Source organism: Euphorbia lathyris, chromosome 7 (assembly GCF_963576675.1).
Source record: "Euphorbia lathyris chromosome 7, ddEupLath1.1, whole genome shotgun sequence".
Lineage (NCBI taxonomy): Eukaryota > Viridiplantae > Streptophyta > Magnoliopsida > Malpighiales > Euphorbiaceae > Euphorbia > Euphorbia lathyris.
Genome location: NC_088916.1, coordinates 20,776,098 through 20,799,608, shown reverse-complemented (window position 1 = coordinate 20,799,608; position 23,511 = coordinate 20,776,098). Strand labels below are relative to the sequence as shown.

Genomic DNA, 23,511 nt, shown 5'->3' with positions numbered 1-23,511 from the left:
TTTTAAATTGAATATGAATTTATTTATTTTTTATTTAGAAGTAAATGTAATATGAAATTACAACCTTAAAATACAAAACATATATGTGTGCTGTTGAAAGAATATAAATAACAGAGAATTATAGATTGATATAAAAATAGATTTTTATTGTATTGATACCTTTTGTTTTAAGAGGTAACCAAACCATTTTCTGAACTTTTACCCTAAATTCATAATTCATAATTATAGATAAGATAACTAATACATAATAAATTTAATTACTCCCTATTTCAATCAATTCATCTAATTCGGTTATTTTATTATAAAAACCGAACCAACCGATATTACCGATATATTTTAATATTTAAAACCAAAACCAAACCTAATAGACCGAAAAACTGAACCGAAAACCGAATTTTATCGATTCGGTCAGTTATTTTGATCTAGTTCGGTTTTTAAACACCCCTCGCTCTACACCTTTGCTTGGATGGGGATTTGAGAAAGTTCATTAAAGTAAAAGGAGGAGATGGAACATGAGGTTAGGTTATTAAAAACCTTGCTTGGATAATATGAGATTAAATAATTAACCTTGCTTGTTTTGAAGGTTTTACAAAGGGATGTTAAATCAACATGTTACTAAAATGCCCCTAATTTAAACATAATACAAAAAGTATGCACATTCATACATTTTTATCAATATGTAACTAACATTAATATAAAATCAACATTAAAATAAAATCCCATAGTAGAAATAGTATTATATCATAAAATAAAATCTCATAAATTCAACCAATATGGTTAATATTTTAAACACACCAAAATTATTCTAAAAATTGATCATAAAAACACACTAATATCCAAAATATGATCATACTTAAAACCAATCCACTTCCAAATAGATTAAAAAAAGGGCGGCCCGGTGCATTACGCGTCCCCGTTGAGCGAGGGTCCGGGGAGGGGTCCCACCACAAGGGTGTACTGGGGCAAGACTCCAAATAGATTAAAAAAAAAAAAGTTGCTTGAACTTTCCTCATTACTTCCAAATAAGCCATGAAACATACATGAAAGAAACGTAAAAATAAATGTATTAGAATGTAGTAAAAAAATTAATAAAAAAAATTAAGAAATCATTTACAATCAAACCTTATATTACGTTAACATCATCTCCAACAAAACATCTTTGCGCTGATGTATTGGACACTTAAGCAAAGCTTCCACCATGTTTGGATTTTTTGCTAGAAAAGCATAGGCACGTGCAATAAGATTTGACTTAACTCCCATCTCTTCAAGCAAAGGCCACACATCATAATTCAAAGTTGCATTTTTCGCTAATATAGCATTTGCCATCCTTTCTGACGATTCCTTCATAGCATTAGCCATATTATCCATTGATTTAGATAAGATTGTGAAACCGCCCTCATCAGTATTGGACTTTTTGACTTTCTTTGACTTTGTAGAAACCGAAGGTTCGGAGGTACTTCGATGCTTTCTTCCTCTAAGAGATCTAATGTCAATATCATCATCAATATTTTCATATTCTCTCATATTTTCCAACCTTATATCATTTTGAGAAATCCCAAAATCAATTTCATCAATTGTATTATCAAAAACGGGGTTAACATCCGTGTTGTTTCTTCTCGTATTAGAAATCTCTATTGGATCGTCAGAAAATTGGCCTTTTGATCTATCTTGTCCATAGAGCTCAGCTAGCTTTTCATAATTTCTAATACGCTTGTTTATCCATTCTTGAGCTTTAGAATTAGACTGAACATAAATAATATTTATATTGCATACTTAATAAATAGAAAATCAAAGAAATATTTACACTAAATAAACACAATACTTACCTCAGTTAGTTGTTTACAAACTTCAGGTTCAGCACTCCACATTTCAGTGGTTGGATTCCAAGCAAAACCACTCATCCCGTTCTTGAAAATATCATATAGCAATGGGAGAATGTTCTTTTCAAGACTTTGATTCGGTTTTGAGTCTTTTCCTTGTCAATCGGTTTATCGGGAAGCTCAAAATACATGGCAACTAAACCAGCTTCTGCAGCATTTAGTTTTGCTATGAAAGCAGGTGTCTCCACAGCTTTATCATCTTTCACTTTCTTCCCACGAGGAACATACTGCTCAATTGGTAGCTCGACAAATTGAACTTCTGGTTTAAAAATATGAGGTATCTACAATAAAAGTAAAACAAATATTATAGGTCAAGAGGCTAACGCCATTACAAATGAGAAAGATAAGCACAAGACTTGTTAATAGATCTCACCATCCTTGGGCTGGGATGGAAAGTAAAGCTATTTATTCCCCCATTATGCATGTGTTTCCTAATGGCTCTGCTATTTGCTTGTTTTCGTAAATAGCCCTTGAATTCAGATCCTTCACAAGCTAAAACTAGTAAAACCTAGTCAAGGTACAAGTTAACTATGCAGTAAGCACACATGAGTTTAGAGTAGTAAAATGATTTTGAAGTTACCCGGAATGGAATTATATTATCTAACCAAAAACAAACTTCATAAAATGCAAAAACCAGAATGTCAAAAGGATATCAACTCGTCCATCATGCTTCCTTCCGGTTCTTCCCATGCGTTGTATCATTCTTAGTGGTGACACATTAGCATCAAAGCATATTACAAGATCAACTTCCATAGTATCCAGGCCTTCCTCACCAGTTGCAACTATAACATTGTATTTACCAGCTCGAAATTTCTGTTGGCAATTGAAGTAAGTGACTGGAAGGAGCTCAGCAAACAATAATATATAACATGAATACCTCCAAAACAGCCTGTTGAACTTTTTGTGACTGGCCTTTAAGAGTTTTCCCTGTGAAAAATTCTCAAATTCATTATACATGGGTAGGAAGAATGCAGTGTAAATTCATTCCAGAAGATAAATTAAAGCAATAAATTAGAACGAAAATAGAAGGCATTGCTTCTTTTTGAAAGAAATGAACTCAACTGTAAACACAAAGTGAAAGGAACAGAATTGCAAACCTGTGCTTTGACCAATAAACTCAGTTGCTTTCACTATATCCGCAATGTTTGTCAGAGCGTCCATTATGTCCCTGTATATAAGCAGTGCACGAGGAATGAATTTCTAGTAAAGAACATTTTGTGATGATAAATATAGGCTTGAGCTAACAATGAAATGTACATGAAATTAACATTTTCTACCTTACATTTCCTCTAGAATTGGAGAAAATTATCACCCTTGACTTTTGACAGTCGTTTGTTTCTGCAACAACATATTGAGCAAATATGTTCAGCAGCCTACAACAAAACTTTCAGGTTGGATGTGGATCGGACTAAAATATGTTAAATTGTGGGGTGATTGAAAACTACATAACTTTTCAGACAATAAGTGCAGTTCAAGAATTGAATATCAAACTCAAAAGTTGCCATCAAATATAACAACAATAAATCCATGTCTTCAAAATAAAGATAAAAAAAGAAGGATCATGACCAGATCCAAGTCCACTTGAGTATAAAATTTTACATGGTAAACCTCTTAATTTTTGTTTATGGATCTCCTGGCACAACACTCTGTTAATCATGCAATATCAAAATTTTCCTGCGGACCAAATGCTTGCATGCAAGAGCATGGAAAAAGGGCGGCCCGGTCGCACTACGCGTCCCCGCTGAGCGAGGGTCCGGGGAGGGGTCCCACCACAAGGGTGTACTGGGGGCAAGCCTTCCCCTGCCAATTTATTTGGCAAGAGGCGGCTCCTAAGACTCGAACCCGTGACCTCTTGGTCACACGACAACAACGTTTACCGTTGCGCCAAGGCTCGCCCTCTATGCAAGAGCATGGAAATAAATAAATAAAGGAAAGACAATAAACAGATAATCTGCAGAAAGCAAACATTTTGAGCTATTTCTTTATTCATAGTCAGAAAACCAAGCACATCATAACACCAAGCTAAAATAGTTAAAAATATTCAAATCCTCAATTTCTTTAATGGTTAGAGAACGGAAATCATATATCAGAAAAAAAAAACATGTGGCAAAAACAAAAATGAACTCGAGGAATCTGAGGTCAACGAATAACCAAATTTAAAATCACTGTCTAGATATAAATTTCAACCTTCTGGGGCCAATTTCAGCCATAAGAGAGTTTATTTTATAGTCCTTGTTGGATACAACAACAACAAAGCCTTAGTCCATGATTCGGGGTCGGCTAACATGAACCATCATATAAAACATATAGTCCTTGTTGGATATTAATATGAATTTGACCTTTAACTATCAGCTTAAACTTTTAGTTCAATTGGTTCCATGACATGGTATCAGAGCCTCTTTGACCAAGTGATCAAGGCTTCATTCCTGGCAACCGCATTTGTTAATTAAATTGCAGGACATGGTAATATGGGCTCGTGTTGTGCATGAGTAAAGAAGCTCAGTTGGCATTCATGTGTGGGGGTGTGTCAGATATTAATATGAATTTGGCCTTTAACTATCAGCTTCAATTGGTTCCATGACAGTCCTAAATTCCCATGCTAGTTTAAGAATATTGCAGCTGGTTCAGCTTTTAAGTGAGCCTTTCTGCCAATCTAAAAGTCAAGGATTTTCTAAGAAAATTGGAGCTGCTTAAAAGGAAACAAATAAAACCTTCGGATATATTCTACCTAGTGATCTTTATTATGAGTTTACCAGTCAGATTCATAGTTTGAAGTTTGTATTCTGAAGCTCCTTGCCAATCATGACTGAATGCTAGAGGTTTCTGCTTATCAATTCAATGTTACCAAATTCAGTTGACAATCATTTGAGAAGAATTAAACTTAAAGACATTGAAGATTGCTTGAGAGTATGACCGTCTTGTCCCTTGATGTATTTGTTTCTACCATTTTTTCTTCAGATTCAGAAGACCTTTTAATTTGCAAAATTCAACCATCAACCAACAACCTACGTTAATCCCTTCAATCACTATTTATACGCTTTGGAGATAAATTTCCCCCAAATATTCTGAAATAGAATCTTAAAACCCAACCTCTCTCCTCTGTCTCAAGTTGAGGAAAACCTCAAAGCTACAAGAACTTCAACGATTAAGCTTAAGCCCAAAGATAATAAGAAGTATAATGGTTGTTAAATTCGAAACACAATTGTTTGATGCAAAAGAAATATGGTATGCCACTCACTGAAATGGTCCGTAAGTACTTCCAACATTTTTGATAATTTGGGACTGGGTGCACCATGAGCCAAGCTTCGCTCCATTGAAAGCTTTACTTTTCTTATGTCTTCATTTTTAGTCATCAGTCTTGCAAATGACCTGCAGCAATCATGTTTAAAACATATGTTTATGCAAGACGTGCAGCTTGTTATGACATTCAGTTGGTAAAATCAAATGAGATTTGTCAATTTCTTGTTATTAATTTACCATATAGTACTATTATACTTGGTCAATGAAGTGGACATCTACACAAAAATATCAAGGCATCCAATTTTTCAAGACATCTTTTTTGCTTGCAGGTTCTACTTCACCAAAATGGTTATGCAAGGAAAAGAAAAGCATGCATCTCAAACACCAAGTTCTGGTGCTTCAGTCAAGAATAGCCAACATTTTATTCTCCTAGAATATAAATATTTAGCCCACATTTCAGTGGGAATGACATCATGAAGTAGACTTCTAAGATCTGGCAAGGAATGAGCTTATTTCAAATGATTTAATATGAAAGTTCACATGGATACAACAACAACAACAACAACAAAGCCTTAGTCCCGAAATGATTCGGGGTCGGCTAACATGAACCATCATATAAAACCGTGAAAATCAAGTCGTGTCAGCGACACAGATTCGCTCCCTCCACTCCGTCCTATCCACTACCATATTTTCCTCAATTCCCAATAAACTCATATCACTCTCGATCACCCTCCTCCAAGTTTGCTTAGGTCTTCCCCTACCCCTCACCACTACATCCCTTTGCCACTCTTCGGTTCTCCTAACCGGCGCATCAAGCGCTCTACGTCTCACATGGCCAAACCACCTTAGTCGGTTTTCTCTCATTTTATTCTCAATAGATGTGACCCCTACTTTTGTCCTAATTATTTCATTACGCACCCGGTCCTTTCTCGTGTGACCACACATCCATCTCAACATACGCATCTCCGCCACCGACATCTTATGGATGTGGCAGTGTTTCACTGCCCAACACTCCGTACCATATAACAATGCTGGTCTAATTGCCGTCCGGTAGAATTTTCCCTTCAATCTATTAGGCATGCCGGGATCACAAAGGAAACCCGTAGCACTCTTCCACTTCGACCAACCAGCTTTAATCCTATGAGCAACATCTCCATCTACTTCTCCATCCGTTTGGATAATAGATCCTAAATACCGGAAGCAACCCGAGGCCTGAACAACTCTCCCATCTAGGATGATTGTCCCTGCTTCCCTACTCCTACGGCCGCTAAACTTACACTCCAAATATTCTGTCTTACTTCGACTCAACTTAAAGCATCTAGATTCTAGAGTTTGCCTCCATAGTTCCAACTTCATCTCCACTCCTTCTTTCGTCTCCTCAACCAACACAATATCATCTGCAAACAGCATGCACCATGGTATACCATCTTGAAGTGAACTTGTTAGTTCATCCATAACGATGACAAAAAGAAATGGGCTTAGTGCGGAACCTTGATGCACTCCAATCGTAATAGGAAACTCTTCAGTCTTCCCAACACTAGTACGTACACTCGTGCATACTCCCTCATACATGTCCTTTATGATGTCAATATATTTCCGCGAAATGCCTTTCCTTATCAAGGCCCACCAAAGTACTTCCCTTGGTACCTTATCATATGCTTTCTCCAAGTCAATGAAAACCATATGCAAGTCTTTCTTCTTATTTCGATAGTGCTCCATTAATTGTCTCATTAGATGGATGGCTTCCATAGTTGATCTTCCCGGCATAAAGCCAAACTGGTTTTCCGAGATCTTCACCGTCCTCCTTAGCCTTTGTTCAATCACTCGCTCCCAAAGTTTCATAGCGTGACTCATTAATTTGATTCTCCGATAGTTGGCACAATCTTGGACATCGCCTTTGTTCTTATACAAAGGGATTAAGGTACTTTTCCTCCATTCTGATGGCATCTTATTGTTTCTCCAAATTTTGTTGAAGAACGTCGTCAACCATTCGATTCCTCTTTCTCCCAAACATCTCCAAATCTCAATAGGGATGCCATCAGGTCCTACTGCTTTCTTCAACTTCATCTTACTTAATGCCATTTTGACTTCACCCTTTTGAATTCTCCGCAGGCATTCATGATTTATCATATCGTGATGGATACTTATATCTCCAACATCTTGTTGGCGATCTCCATTAAATAAGTCATCAAAATAGGACCTCCATCGTTCCTTGATATCCTTATCTCCAACTAGGACTTTCTGGTCCACATCCTTCACACATTTAACTTTTCCGAAATCTCGCGTCTTCCTATCTCTCATCCGAGCAATTCTATATATGTCTCTTTCCCCTTCTTTCGTATCCAATCTTGTATACAGATCCCGATTCACCTTTGCTCTAGCATCTCGTATGACCTTCTTTACTTCCCTTTTAGCCTCTTTGTATTTTTCGTAGTTCTCGTCACTCCTACATTTCCCCAATAGTTTATAGGATTCTCTCTTACTCTTTACTGCTTGTCGTACTTCTTCTGTCCACCAAGATGTGTCCTTACCCGGTGGCATGCTACCTTTAGATTCCCCTAGAACTTCCTTCGCTACTTCCCTTATACTATGCTCCATCTTATTCCATATCGAATCTATATCTGAATCCATATTGCAAGTCCAAATATCTTTTTTGGTCATCTCATCCACAAATTTTTGTTGATTCTCCCCTTGCAATTTCCACCACTTAATCTTAGTCTCTACTTGAGGTGTTTGTTTTCTTATACATTTCCTACTTCGAAAATCTAGCACCACTACTCTATGTTGGGTTGTCGTACTCTCACCAGGGATCACCTTACAATCAATATAACTCTTTCTCCAAGCACTCCTTACTAAGAAGAAGTCAATTTGGCTCGCATTACCGCCACTCCGATAAGTCACTAAGTGGGATGTTCTCTTCATAAACCATGTGTTCATGATACTCAAGTCATAGGCTGATGCGAATTCCAAAATATCATTTCCTGCTTCATTCTTATCTCCAAAACCATACCCTCCATGAACACTCTCAAACCCATCTCGCCTAGAACCCACGTGTCCATTGAGATCACCCCTAGTACCATTTTTTCATCCCTAGGAACCTGTTGCACCACTTCCTCTAAGTCATCCCAAAAAGCTTGTCTTATAGACACATCTAATCCTATTTTTGGCGCATATGCACTAATGACATTCACAACCTCATCCCCTATCACTAGCTTAACACTCATAATTCTATCGCTCTTCCTAGACACCGCTACTACCTCATCAATATACTCCCTATCAATAAGAATACCTACTCCATTTCTACCCTTATCCTTTCCTGAGTACCAAAGCTTATAACCCCAAGGAGCTATCTCTCTAGCCTTAGCTCCAACCCACTAGGTTTCTTGTAGGCATAATATATTTATTCTCCTCCTCTTCATAACATCTACAATTTCAGCTAATCTTCCTGTCAAAGAACCTATGTTCCATGTCCCAAAGCGTAACCTACTACCCTTACCCCTACCCATAGTTATTAAAGGCGCATGGCGCACTAAGGCGCAAGGGGTCCTGGAGCCTTGGCGCATGGCGCACGGCGATGGCGCGCGCCATAGCGAGACAAGGCGCACTTACAAAAATAAAAATTATAAAACTATAAAACTAACATAAAAATGCAATGAATACTAAATCATGAAAATATCTTAAGCATAAATAAATTTAAAATGCAAAATAAACCCCATATCAGCAAACTTTAAAGTTGAATACTAATTTCTAAGTTCTACTCCTAATCAAAACTCTCTAAATCCATCACTCCTCATCATCACTATCACACTCCTCATCTAAAGCATCATCATCAAACTGATCCTCTTCATCCTCATCAACAAACTCAGTTTCTTCTTCCTCCTCATCTCGAACCCCATATCAGCAAACTTTAAAGTTGAATACTAATTTCTAAGTTCTACTCCTAATCAAAACTCTCCAAATCCATCACTCCTCATCATCACTATCACACTCCTCATCTAAAGAATCATCATCAAACTGATCCTCTTCATCCTTATCAACAAACTCAGTTTCTTCTTCCTCCTCATCTCGAACAACTACATGGGCTTTTCCTCGATCCTTGGAAGATGATACTTTAGCCTTTTTTCCTACTCTTCTAGTGTTATATGCACTCTCTTCAACTCCAGCAGCCTTACCAACTAAACCCCATGTTAGAGTATCATTTTCAAACACGAGTTCATCTTCAACTCTTCAAATGACTCTGTCTCTTGGTCTTCTAATTAGTTTAAAACGTATAATCTCTCTCCTCTTTAATACTTTTTGTTAATAGAACATGTGCTCCATCCCAGATATATAAAAAAACTGCCCATAACTGCCTCTAACTGCCAAGGCGCGCCTTAGTGCGCCTTTGGCAATTGCATTTGGCGCACAATGGCGCACCAGGCGCGCGCCATGGCGATTGCGCCTCGCCATGGGGCTGCCATGGCGCTAAGGCCTGCGCCTGGTGCGCCATGCGCCATAGGCGCGCCTTAGGCGCGCCTTTAATAACTATGCCCCTACCCCTACCATTACCGTGGACTAGCTTATTTACCCGCAACCCTTGCATATTTGACACCACCCCCGGGTCCTGGGGTGGCGCGCCGCTTCGGGGCGACGACCTAGCAACCCTTGCACATTTATCACTACACCCGGGTCTAGGAAGTGCAGCACGTCGCTGAGTAGGGAACGCCCCAACGGTATTTATATTATGGTTCATGTCATAAGATGTGACTAAGTTTTACGCTGGCCGCCACAAACCTACCGCAACCCTCCTCCTTTGTCCGGGCTTGGGACCGGCTGTAAAGGCCACCAAGTGACCCTCACAGGCAGTACAGACTTGAGAATGCAAAATAACATACCCTTGTTTCAACTTTTCTTCCAGCATCTCATATGCTGGCCTTATTCCATGACTTGAAAGTAGCTTGCGGATGTGATAAAGAGTAATAAGACCAGCAAAATAAACTTCAACTTCTCCATACTTGCTCTGATGAAGTTCAGAAGGTGGAGCTCGGCGAAAATTCTCCCTCGAATTTAGGAAATCAGATGGGCTGAACTGTCATATGTCAATATGTAAGTACGTATATCAGACAGAATCTGCAAGTTACATTTAGATATAGCAGATAGCAGTTCAGCTATGCAAAAAATATTGCAAATTAGTTAGGAAGGTTCCAAATGAGCATCTTCAGTCATCATACTGCACCTTGAAAGTTTTTTTTTTTCTCAAAACAAAATATTGGCAGCAAATCTTCTAAGCACAAGAGATCAACTTTTACATGATATATTTAGTGCAAAGTAGTTAGGAAGGTTGCCAAAAATGATTATCTTCAGTCATCATACTGCACCTTGATAGTTTTTATTTTTTTTAAGGAAAACAAAAGTGAAATATTGACTGCAAACTTCCAAAGCACAAGAGATCAACTTTTACATGATATCCAATAAATATTTTTTTTTCATTTTCAAAAATAAATTAAACAACATTTGATTTCTTCCAGCTTATCCTAGCTCATCTCTAGTTAAATCTTCAACTTGTGACACTGCATCACTGGTTCAAAGGCCATATAGCGTTTGAAGACCTTGGAATGGAGATATCTGGCTAAAACTGAGGGAGGACACATATATTGGTTTGACCATTATACATATGATTATTAATGAAGGGGACATGATACTTAATAATAAGCACACAAAAAAGGCTATGTTTAGTAGAAATGATGTGAACAAAATGATAAAAAAAATCAATTATTATTACTAACGGATCCATGCTTACTGTAACTAATAGAGTAAATGAAAATAAAAGGTGTATATCCCCAGGCATTTAGAGTAAGAACTAAGGTTCATATAGTGTAATAATGTTGCCTCCATCCAATAATGACAATTCTCTTTGAAATCGAAATGTTATAAGAGACATTCTTTTAAGGCATTCTTAAGTAAAAAAAGGCACCAAGTTTACATTTCTCTTCAGTAGTAAGTGGTAAACTACAAGGCTCGTATGATTATAAACTCAATGAATAAAAAGAATTTCTATTGTTGATTCACTATGCTTACGCTATTGCACTATTTCCCTTTTGTTACCCTTAGTTTTTGTTCTTCCGCTTTGGGGAATTTACAATATAATCTCTAAGAGATAAGTGAGAAACCTTGGCAGATGATCATTGTATTAATAGTCACAGAATTGAGAATCTTTAAGTAAGTATTTACGTTAATTTTCTCAAACTTAGAAGTGTTAAGAATCATTTGCTTTTCAAAATTAGAATTGCTTCTCTCACCCTTTATTTCACTTTATTTTTTCCTTTAGGGCAAATTTGGAATCATTAATAATATATTGTCCTTAGCCCATCCATTCCATTCAGACCTATAATCAATGTATCTCCTAATAAATGATACCTAAATTCACTATTCGAGGTTTGATCATCCAATGACAATAATATTAATTCAGTTTGCACTCTGCGATGAAATTATTTATCAACTGAACTTTGGTCTAGTGGTTCTATCTTCCACTAAGGAAGGTAGGGGTCATTTGTTCAATCCTGTAATAAACGTATAGCATGCTTAGGCTGTTATAGGGCTGCTAGTAGGGCCACTGTGTTTCCTTAATTGTAGGGAGAACCTTGTATAAATATGTGTATTCATCTTAAGTTTAATATATTCATATAGTCTTTCAGAATATATGGCGCATCCCATGTATTTTCTTTCTATTTACATGGTATTCTAGATAGTATCAGAGCCTAGATTGGCTTCTATTTCTGGTTTTTGGGTTGAGTTTCCCAGGTGTATCTCTGTCTGTAGAAGCTGGTCCTTGGATAACATTATTCTTCACATCATTCAGTCTCACCGCCCTGCCCAGCAGTTTCCCCTGCCATAGATCAGCTTGTCTGCAAAGTCCAGTCACTGTCTGAGTAGCGTGTCACACGCTCTACCACTCTCGCCAGAGCTCCGTCCATATGTCAGCATCTGATGGCGTAGCAGCTCCTCTTATGACACCGTCAATTGTTCTGGTGTCGCATCTATCTCCTCTCTCTACCTATCCGGTTAGTTTTCCGGTGAATCTCCTTTGTGTTGACATTTCTGCACTATGTTCCAACTGGAACCTGCTTCTCCGTTCCAGACGAAGCTTCCTGTTCCTGTCGTCTCGCCATCCCCTATCCGCCTATCCGGTTTGTTCTTCTGGGTTGCATTTCCCAGATTATGTTTTATATCCTTAAGAACCTTGAGTTCCTTCCAGTGGAATTATTTTTAAGACTGTTATCTATAGCTCTAGCAAGTTGAGCATGATTAATATCCATGCTCTAGCTTGAGGGGGAGTGTAATAAATATATAGCATGCTTAGGCTGCTGCTAAGGCTGTTATAGGGCTGCTAGTAGGGCCACTATGTTTCCTTAATCGTAGGGAAAACCTTGTATGATATGTGCATTCATCTTAGGTTGAATATATTGATATAGTCTTTCAGATTATATATGGTATCCCATGTATTTTCTTTCTATTTACATGGTATGCTACAAATATAACTTACAAAAAAATCCCCCTTCGCCGGTATCTACCATCTAACTTTTTAAATAAATAAAATAAATAACTAAGATTAAATTGTTTTAGGAATTTAAAAAACTAATAGGTGCTTATAAAAAAATAAATAAAAAAAAAGCCATGAGAGAGCACAAAAATGAGCATCCCTACTTCAAAAGAGCTGCTTAAAAGAAAAAAAGTTGCAATACAAGTGTCATTTCAATAGGAATCTTTATGTAAGCTTAATAAATGGAACTTTATGTATTATGGATTTGCAATCAGACATGGTGATATTATATAATAAAAACATAACAAGTACATTCATACAAATGCAAAGCCATGAAACAAGGGGGGGAAAATTGACGTCTAATGTAAGAGAAAAAATTGAATGAATGTCTGCTTTGAGAGCCTTACAGTTTTAAAGTCTCTATTCTGGAGAAGTCCCAATCCAGTAAGCTTAGCCACATATGGACGTATCACCTTCAACAGCAGTTTGTTTACATCAACGGTATCTTTTCCCAGCGCAACCTAGTAATATAGCAATTAACTTTGCTTATAAACTTACGACAACAACAATTTCATAGAATAACCTTGTACACACCTCAAGCAATTCGATCTTTCTGTTATGTACATATGGAATGACATCAGAATCATCTTCGGTACGATATTCAAGTGTTGATATATGCAAGTTATTAATAATATTCTGAACAGCCTGCTGCTTTGCTGAGCAAATCAATCTAATGTAAGTACTTGAGATATTACAGCTTTTTACAGAATAAAATAGATCAAGTGTAACTTACATCCAGGTGTTGCAGTCAGGGCTAATATTCTTAGCTGCACTGGTACTGCCATCAACTATTCATTGAAGAATCAATACAAACGACCAGATATTTCATCTCAAAGGAATAAGAACTGGAAAGAAACAGAATGACAAACCTCACGAACTGCGACACAATAAGAATAATTTCCTAATGCACGATGAGCCTCATCAATCACCAAACATACCAGGTTTCTTACCAAACATGTGCCTGAAACAAGTCGTTCCATGGGAAAATTTTAGCTCTCAGGCACAACTGTAAATAATTATGCAAGTGAAAGAAACAAAATATAAGTTGTCAAAGATGATCATTTCAAATTCATACTATTTCTAGCATAGTATAGTAAGGAACATCTCCTTTGCTTATGGCAGGGATATTAAGATACAAATCAGAGCAATACCGGCTTGAATATCTTTCTCCAACACTTGTGGAGTAACAAAAAACACTCGTTTAGTTTGCCAAAAGCATGCTCTTTTTGTAGGACTTAGCTGACCTGTCATATCAATTGTCCATTCCTGCAATCAGTTTATAATTAATTGATTATTGTTACAGATGTAAATATTAGTAAATGATATAGTTGTAAATAGCTTAATCTTAAAGTTAATATTAGGGTTTAATATTAGGAATAATTTATGTAACCTTTCCTAGTTTAGAACTTCTATACCTTAATACATACTCACGCCTTTTTCATCAATAACATACACAATATATTTTCTCCATTCTCTTTGAATTACATGGTATTAGAGCTGCCCTAGTGAGCAGTTTATTTCCTGTTCATTTTTTCCATTCATTTCCAGTCTACCTAGAGAGCAGACATTTGGAAACCTAGGGTTCCAGTCCTCATTTTATCTCACCGCCACAGTGCCACTCCCAGAAGAAAAACCTTGACCCCATCGTCCTGCCCCTCAAATCTGGCGACCAACAGAGGTACGAGTAGCCTCCATGTGCTGCCATCAGTTCCACCCTATGAAGCACGGACACGGGTGCGGACACGGCAAACGGCATTTTTAGAAAATATGCACGGGTGCGGCGGGGACACGGCAAATTTTATATAATTAATTATATATATATTAGATATAAAAATATATAAAAAAACATGCTAAATCACAAATGAGATTATAATTTAGGGTTTTTGATAAATTGCATAATTGATCCTTAAATTTTATAAAAAAATTTAAAAAAAACCCTAATTTTTAACTTTTTTTTTACCCCGCCGTGTCCCCATCCGTGTCCCGCCGTGTCCCATTTTCCGGCCGTGTCCCCGCCGTGTCCGGCCGTGTCCCCGCCGAGTCCGGCGAGTCCGACTCGGCCACGGCGACCCCGGGGAAGAGTCCGTGCTTCATAGGTTCCGCCACCTCTCCCACGCGCAGGTGCGTGTAGGCACGTGCCGCCACCATCTTGTCTGCGGTAAATACTTTCCAGTGCCGTCTCCTCATTTCTAACGTTCTTATTGGTCAGTTCATCTTGGTGTGGTGTCTGGAATTTTCTTGTGCATTCTTTCTGTTCTGTGCTACACAAACATACTGCATTTTTTATTGGGTATTTGCTATTGTGCTTGATTTGCTTTTTTATTGGAATTTGTGGCTTTAGAACTATTGTGATCACTCTGTTGTGGTATTTGTGGTTTGGGAATTATCGAACTTTTATTTGTTCCAGTTTTTTTCTGTATGTCAAACGAGATGACAGAGGCTGCTACTACTGTGTGGTTACTAATTTATTCATGTCTTGTCCAAAATAACTGATCACAAATTGACTAATCCAAATTTCTTTGATTGGTCCAAAACTATCAAAATTAATTTGCACGGTATTAAGACAGGTCTCCACTTGACTAATGATCCAAAACTTGATGATAGTGATTGGAAGAAGGATGATGCTCATCTATTTCTTCAGATTCAAAACTCTATCGACAGACATCATTAATCTTGTCAATAACTTAGAAGATGTCAACGAACTGGTGGAATATTTGCAATTCTTGAATCCTGGAAAAGCTAATATTTCATGTATCTGTGACGTCTGTAAGAACTTCTATCGTGTTGAGCAAAAGGGTCAACCTGTTCAGGCTTACTTCATGCATTTTAAGATATATTTGAAGAGCTGAATGATTTGTTGCCTTTTAGTACCGATGTTAAAGTGCAGCGTACTCAACAAGATCAGATGGTCTTGATGAGTTTTTTGGTTGGACTTGGACCCGAATATGATGTTGTTACCTCCTAAATTATCCCCAGTGCTGAAATCCTAGTTTGCATGAGGCTTTCACTCGTATTCTGTGGAGTGAAGTCACTTCTTCGATTAGAACATCTAGTGCTCTTGTCAGTCACAAAATTGGATCTTAACAAAGGAAGTGAAACGGAATATAAAAAGTTCAGATGAGGGAGGTAGAGTTGTTTTGCTACTATTGCCATGAGCCTCATCACACCACATGCACTTGCTACAGAATTGGTTTGCTCATGTTGCAACTACTGATACCCTAACTCTCATCTTTTGTTTCATTATATACACATTCCGCAAAAGAGTTTGATAAGTACCACGAAACATTAGCTTTGAAAGATTCTTCTTCGTCTATGCTAATGTTGTCAGGTAACTCAAATAAGTGCCTCCTTTATCTTCTTCAAAATGGGTTATTGATTCTAGTGCCACAGGTCATATGACAGGTAATCCTAGTCTATTTCAAATTGCACCTATTCTTGTGTTTCATGAACAAACCAAGCATATTGAAGTGGACTGTCATTATGTTCATGAGAAGCTAGAACAGAACATAATGTCTACAGCCTATGTCAGGGCTAATGAGCAACTTAGAGACATGTTCACTAAAGTTTTAAATATTCGGGCAAAACTATAATTGTAACAAGCGGGGAATGATAAATATCTATGATACGGCTTGAGGAGGCATGTTACATATGTAAATATGTGTAAATGATATAAATGTAAATAGCTTAATCTTAGGAATCATTTATGTAATCTTTCCTAATTCCTAGTTTAGCACCTATATACCTGTATTTATACCCAAGCCTTTTTCATCAATAACATACAATATGTTTTCTCCATTCTGTCTGAATTATAATTATGATGAAGCATATGCTTCCAAGTAGAAACATATGAACAATCACTACAGTGATAAGCTGAACGCATCTTACTTGTGGTATTCCTACAATGTTGTGGCATGCTTCTATTTGTTGCATTACAAGTGGTCGAGATGGAGCAGCAAAAACTATTTTCCCTTCCAAGTACAAAGCAAAGATACCTATCAGACTTCAGGAAAATCATAAAGCAAATGACAGAAACATAGAGTTGATGCAGAACTGAATAAAATTAGCACTTCCATCCCAAGGAAAATACAAACAGTGAAACTATGTATTAGGAAATATTTTTCACATCCAATTAACTCTTTATTTAGGAATATAAAAATGGATTTGCGCACATAGTTAGAGACTTGGAATGCCAGTTCTACATTACTAAGATTCGAGTTCAATGAATGAAATCCTAAAATATGAAGCAGTATGTTAATATGACCTTTTTAGACAATGAAGACATGAGGAAAGTTCATGAATGAAGCAGCATGACTTGGTAGTGTAACTAGTTTTACATCTTACCATTTGGAAACCATCTGAAATAGTTAAACATAACAACTGCAGCGATAAGTGTCTTTCCCAGTCCTGTTGGCAGTGCTACTAATGTATTTGAAAATAATGCTGTCTTGGTTATAGCCAATTGATAATCACGAAGTGGAATATTAACTGAAAGATAAAACGAAAAGAAAGAGGAGAGGTATAAGTTTTTCTCCTGGTATTCAGAGTTAACATTTCTTTTAGTTTTAAAAAGGAAAAGATTGATCTATGTGGATCAAAATAGCATGTTTCAGTTCATAAGAACAAAATCAAAGCACATACAGAAAGCCCCTAGCAAAAAACTAAGCAAGCATAACCATACATATATATTTATAGTAACATTTTAACTCTTTTAACATTTATTTACATATCTATTTCGGTATTTCAATGTGTATCAACTCCTAAATATTTTTTCCACCAAATTATTTAAATAAGCAACAATTACATTGAACTCTGATCATGTGTGGCTTATGATACGTGATTAATTTAATCATGTTTGATTTTGCAGAAGATATTCAGTATATAACAAGCATCAAAGTGAAAATTCTAAATCTCTAAATCTTACATTGATTGCCTAGACACTACAAACAAAGCCCGAATCAATAACAATCATAGAACATCAGTAAGAAGCAGATAAAGCTAAATAATTGCCCCACGAAACCACACAAAAAGAATCAAAATTGAATTTCTTCTCAACTCTCAGTCTTTTCAAAACCACTCGCTAGAAGAAATAAAACAGGAAAACGCAAAAGCATTCTTGCTTCAAATTTCCACTAAGACACTTGCCCAAAACCTCCCAAAATAAAATTATAAACAAAAAGCACTTCGAGGGAGTGAAAGATAGCATCACCTGGGTAAATCCAAGTTTTAGCTGCCTCAGGATCAATCTCAATGCAGCATGGTCTCTCTTCATTGCCCTCAACCCAATACTGCTGGTTCGGATCATCAACCAGGGGAGTCCGAGGAGGACTTCCAATACTCACCCCCTTCCCAAAGAAACTATCGAGAGTGGATTGCTTACAAGGCACAGTCTTTTTTGTGAAGTTATTTGAAGAAGACAGATAATTAGAACTGTTAGGAGGAGGACCAAAATGGGAAGAATATGAATTAGTGGGTAATGAAGTAGAGGGTTTAGCGCTTTGACATGCGACATCAATTTCTCTCACAGCAGCCTCCCAATCAAAGCCCTATATGCAATAATGCACAGACAGGCAATTAGAGAGGAAGAAATAAATGTGAAGATACAAAAACATATGAATAAGTGGAGCTGAACTTACATCGTCATCGTCAGGGATATCGAGAGGATTAATAGAGGTCATTCTGGAGACTAGATTGAGCGGTGGAATCCGAAACCAAAAGTGTGCATTTGGATCAGTTTTGGGGGAAGAGAAAAGAGAATGGGAAGAAATAGAAACCCCCCCAAGGGAAGTGAGAATGGCGGCAAAACTTGAAATTGACTATGAAGATGCGTAGTGAGGAAGGAGATCAAAGCCTGGAAGAACATTCAAAACACAACGCAGGCTGTCAAATTCAAGTGGGCTTAAGCCCATAATCCGATTCAAGTGGGCTGCACAAAATTAACCAAAAAATTATATTAAAATTTAAAAATTTAAAAATAACCAAAACTAATAATCTAAAAAATGATTTTTTCTTTTCATTTAAACTAATGTATCTTTTATCAGGCGGTCTCTAATCAATATTGCCGATGTGTTAGCTAAAGCGACTTGTTCTATGTCAGATTGGTCTGCGAACAATGTAACAAAAATTGGGGTTGTGCTTTGTAATAGTGAAGGCTAGTTTTATGGTGCGTTTTATAAGCTTCTTCCAAATAACTATCAAGTCAGAGATGGATAAACAGTAGATATAAGGGAAGCGCTAAGTTGGTTAAAAAACAAAGGTTCGAGAAGATATGGGATTGAATCAGATACTGTTACGGTAGTTAATCTTAGGGAAGCACATTTTAGATCTGTTTATAGTTTTATATTAGAAGAGTGCAAATTTCTGTTAAGTTATTTAAATGGTGTTAGTGTCAATTTTGTGAGTCGTTCTGCAAATAGTGTAGTCCGTGAACTTTCTCGGGCTGCCTACTCTATATCAGGACTGGTGGAATGGTTCTTAAGACCTTCTCATTTTATTTGTTCTATATTGTATTCTGACTTTCATTAATGAAATTTTCTTTTTGTTTAAAAAAAATATTAAATTACCGAAAATGATAGTAATACAATAAAACCTTCATAAATTAATACTCGATAAATTAATAACCTCTTTAAAATAATAATTTCTTCTGGTCCCGACTTGAACCAGCTCAGTAAATTTATACTCGATAAATTAATATCGCTATAAATTAACAACATTTCATGGTCCCACCATTATTAATTTATATAGGTTTTAATAGTTAATACTTCATATATAGGTTTTACTGTAGTTAATAGTTAATACTTCATATGATTAATCCACCGTATATATGGTAGTTTAAAATATTATATTGGTATTTAATTTTATTAATATTTTTTAAGAATAATGTTTATATTATTGTTTTTTTTACAACATGTAATATTATTTAATGGTAATGAATAAGTCAAGGAAAAATACAAAAGTCCAACTTTGGAAATCTGGCCCAAGACTCATAAAGCTTCACGGCGGCTTGCTTATGTTGCTCAATACATCGATTTTAATTTCTTAATTGGCTTGTCCCATCTTGTATGAAAGCAAGGAAGCATGAGATTTTTCTTGCTCGTAGAAAACTGATAAGTTTCCCAATGGAGGGCCAAGTCACGATCACCTTTCTAAGAAATGGGGGCAGCAATATTCAGTGAATTTTAGCAGCAGGCCCAAGCATTATTCAACTTACCTCTTGCAAGCCTAGGGTCACCCACGATTAGAGTCAACTCGGATGGTATCATAATATGATCGAACAACTGCAGATTTATGAACAAAGGATTTCAGTACAACAAGACTACAACTTAAACAAGTAATTTCCATTTCAAATAACATCATTAACATACAGCTCCACCTTGTCTTCAATGAGATCCTTGAAGATTTCGTTCACAAGCCTTTGTTATGTTGCCCCTGCATTTGTAAACCAAAAGGCATTACATTATAGCAATAAGTACCTTCATGAGTGATAAAGTTTGTCTTTTCATTGTCCTAGGGATTCATAAAAATTTGGTGATATCCCTGCTCCGCATATGCGAAGAAATAGATTGCATAACTAGCCGTAGAATCAATGAAGGTGTCTATGCATGGCAACGACTGTGAATCCTTGGGGGTCACCTTGTTCAGGTCTGTGAAATCTACACACAATCGCCATTTTCTGTTGGATTTTTTCACCAGCACAACATTGGTGACTTCAGATATTGAGTGCTTCTAATGTGGCCGCAATCCAACAGTTTTTTGACTTATGCACTTATTATCTTTTGTCTTTCTGGACCATGATTCCTCCTTTTTTGACAGACCTCTTCTACAATTTTATCAATGTTTAGGGAGTGCATCATTACATCTGGTGAAACACTTGTGACATCCGAAGGACACCATGAAAACGAGTCAAGGTTATCTTAGAGGCACCTTATAATGTTTGCCTTAATGGGTTCTATTAACCCTTCAACCACGTGAACATCTTTACCCTCGGCTAACCAACCCATTTCCAAGGATCCAACAGGCTCGACCCTTTCTCTATATTCTTTTTGTTTATCCTTCAAATATGGCTTTATCCTTAGGATGCCATATACGTTTGATGGGCTACCATTTGGTTGCCCTGAGAAATTGTCATGTCTTCGTCTGTGGGAATCTGCAAATGCCCAATGGACATAGCTCCTACCGAACTTGATAAGAAAGGTCCGCCCATATTTTCATTGTAAGGGAGGGCAGTGTCCACCATGGGAAACTTAGCATTGCTTCACCATTTTGGCCCCGAATCTCCAATTTCCACATCTAGACGAATACTGCCAAACAGGGAACTGTGTGGCTGCTAATCCTTACTAGAGGACCCATGAGAGTGGTTAGATTTCCTTCCTCAATATTGAGGCTTTCGAAAACCTTGCGGGTAATGATATTGACTGAGTTGCAAGTTTCTACAGAAACTCGCCTGACTTTGTACTCATCAATCAACATTTTAATAACCAGTGCATCATCGTGCCATTTGTCTTGTTTATTCTTGAGGATGTCGAAGTAAAAGTCTGAATGTTGCTCCTTTACCCTCTATATAGTGGTAGTTTCTTATTTCTTTCTCTTGGTCTATGAGCCTCCAACAATCACGTTGATCACTCCCCGAGGGATTCGACCCTCCTATTTTTTCTCTTTCTTTTTTTTTTGCTTTCCTCTCCATATTTCTTGAGGAAGCGATCGAGCTTACCACTCTCTGCCATTTTCTCCAGCTCTAAGATTATCTGTCTACAGTCTTCCATCTTACGTCCCTCACTCTTGTGGAAGTGACAATTCCTATTACATCGACCATTCTTGAGCTTCGATGGGTATTTGATTCACATCTTATTATCCTCTATCCAAAAGAGCATTTCATTTCGGGGAGTGTTAAAGGATAATTGTGGCTTATCTCTTTGTTTTCAAAGCTTGTTAGTGCATCGATCTCTTCTATATTTGTCTCAGGAAGGCTTATCACCTCCAGATGTGGACTCTTTTTTTAATAATGGGTTTGGTTTATGCTCATACCACCATGTATAGCTTCAGACCCTTTTCATGAAGCCTTGGAAGTCCATTGGCCTCGTTGTGATGATGCTTTGTTCTAGAGCTCTACTTTGATAGTTACCCGCCATAGCATCAATGGCTCCTCCAACACTAAATTCCTTAATTTGAATGGCCAGCGCCTATAAAGAGGCTCCTCAATCGAGAATAACTCCTTGTGGGTGATACGCTCCGAGAACGTGTCGTTTGAGTTTTAGTGGATTCTCCTGCCTAGACAGTCTTATTTCAGAGATCCTACCTTGCCTTTTGTAGTTGCTATTGGAGGATGACCATCTCCCATTTGTGGGTTGCTTTAGCATCATCCATCTCCTTTTACATGACGATCATATTCTGGCCAAATCTTCAGGACACCTCCTCGTCAATAGTTGTATTGAGGATCTAGTTGGGGTTGTTGTCGAACTTCTTGATCGGTATTCTGATGAACTTCTGATTAAATTCGTTGGGATGTAGCCATGACTAGATATTCTAAATGATCGCGAAGGATTCAAGCTCCACACTCACTGCACCGATGATAACTTTGTTACCTGAATTTGATTACGTGTCCTAACTGCTCGATCAATCTGAAATCGTAATAAATCTACAAAACATAACGGAGGTTGGACAAGGCTGAAGTCCGATAAACCTGCTTCGATGCCTAAGTCAGATTATGATTGGATCATACTGAAGGGTAAGAACTAGTTTAGAGATAGCAGTTAATGTACCGAACTTTGTGCTTATACTTGTCTATTTATAATGTTTGATTAGGTTAAGGTTGTCGTCCCTTTAGGAATCTGAGTTTAGGATTCCTATTCCCTTAAGGAGTCTGAATTCTGGGAGGAATCCTTTATCTCGTAGGATTCCACAAGTTTCTCTTATGATTGAGGCTAAAGCCATACGTGTTGGTATCGGGCCTTGTTTAGATGTTACTAGGTCGCTGATCGTTGGACCTGGACCGTTGTTGTTTAGGCTTAGGCTTTGTTAGATGATATGTGGCCCTTTACCTCAAAGGAGGGTGACAATGACAACATCCATGTGATGCCATTTTGCATGATATTGGTATACATTTATGAAATATGATATACTGTCATCAGAATATATAACCCATTATGATAATCGTCAACCACCACCACCGTTGTTTGGCTACACATCTGAATTAGATGTAGAAACTAATATTAATGTATAAAATAGTAATACATATATGCTTTAATTTGGTCAACCCATATCTTTTATATATAGCAAGAAAAAATGGAGCAGTTAAACATTGAAGTAGAAACCAAACATGCTGAAATGAGTTGTCAGCCTCCTAAAAGCAAAGCAATCACTTGAGGCGTTTTTCTCTCTCCAAGAATTGGAGTTTTGAAATGCAGAAGACTCTAAAATGCAAGAGACTATATAAGTATAGGAGATGTGGAAACTGATGAACAACACACACAAATAAAAACGTATATAAGTGATCCATTCATTAGGAATTGATGTTTTTTATTGCCATTATTCAAAGCGAAAGCATGTGATTTTTCTCTATTTCATTTAGATACGGTGTCTATATGTTTCGAATGAAAAACAAATATCACTCTTATATAGGCACGCTGTTGACTAATTAATTCACTTAAGAAACAATTAATTTTACTAACTTAATTCATGTTAATGACAATTAAAACCATTGAAAGCACTAGGACGTTTTACAGAATTAAAAATGAACATTAATTCCATTAATAAGATTTAATTCTCTATTAACCATCATTCAGAATTTAAAATGAATTCTAAGAGTTTAAATGTCTT

At 37.0% G+C, this 23,511-nt stretch overlaps 1 protein-coding gene across 2 annotated transcripts; it reads right to left on the bottom strand.

Moving 5' to 3' along the window:
* Positions 1 to 772: 772 nt before the first annotated feature.
* LOC136201383 (DEAD-box ATP-dependent RNA helicase FANCM-like) lies at positions 773 to 18,507 on the bottom strand. Of its 2 annotated transcripts, XR_010673810.1 has the most exons (18): positions 18,333 to 18,507; positions 17,906 to 18,242; positions 17,041 to 17,184; positions 16,585 to 16,667; positions 13,851 to 13,965; positions 13,569 to 13,660; positions 13,433 to 13,487; positions 13,234 to 13,355; positions 13,047 to 13,160; positions 9,995 to 10,188; positions 5,119 to 5,249; positions 3,158 to 3,218; positions 2,978 to 3,048; positions 2,758 to 2,807; positions 2,534 to 2,693; positions 2,254 to 2,381; positions 1,827 to 2,161; positions 773 to 1,743 (listed from the first exon to the last, which is right to left on the bottom strand). XR_010673810.1 is itself a non-coding variant. In XM_065992042.1 (17 exons), exons 1-17 carry the CDS (start codon positions 18,372 to 18,374, stop codon positions 1,898 to 1,900), a joined length of 2,163 nt encoding a protein of 720 aa, XP_065848114.1. In that variant the 5' UTR covers positions 18,375 to 18,507; the 3' UTR covers positions 1,745 to 1,897. The 2 variants fall into 2 exon arrangements, 1 of the variants encoding a protein (XP_065848114.1); XM_065992042.1 differs by lacking the exon at positions 773 to 1,743 and having other exon boundaries at positions 1,745 to 2,161.
* Positions 18,508 to 23,511: the final 5,004 nt, after the last annotated feature.

What these genes read in the sequence shown, in the direction of transcription:
- LOC136201383 (XM_065992042.1), bottom strand. Translation starts at nt 18,374, where the DNA reads ATGACCTCTATTAATCCTCTCGATATCCCTGACGATGACGAT. An exon ending in AGAATAGAGACTTTAAAACT is followed by an intron (nt 10,189 to 13,046) that starts GTAAGGCTCTCA and finishes GACATATGACAG; the next exon opens with TTCAGCCCATCTGATTTCCT. An exon ending in TTCAACAGGCTGTTTTGGAG is followed by an intron (nt 2,694 to 2,757) that starts GTATTCATGTTA and finishes AATTGCCAACAG; the next exon opens with AAATTTCGAGCTGGTAAATA.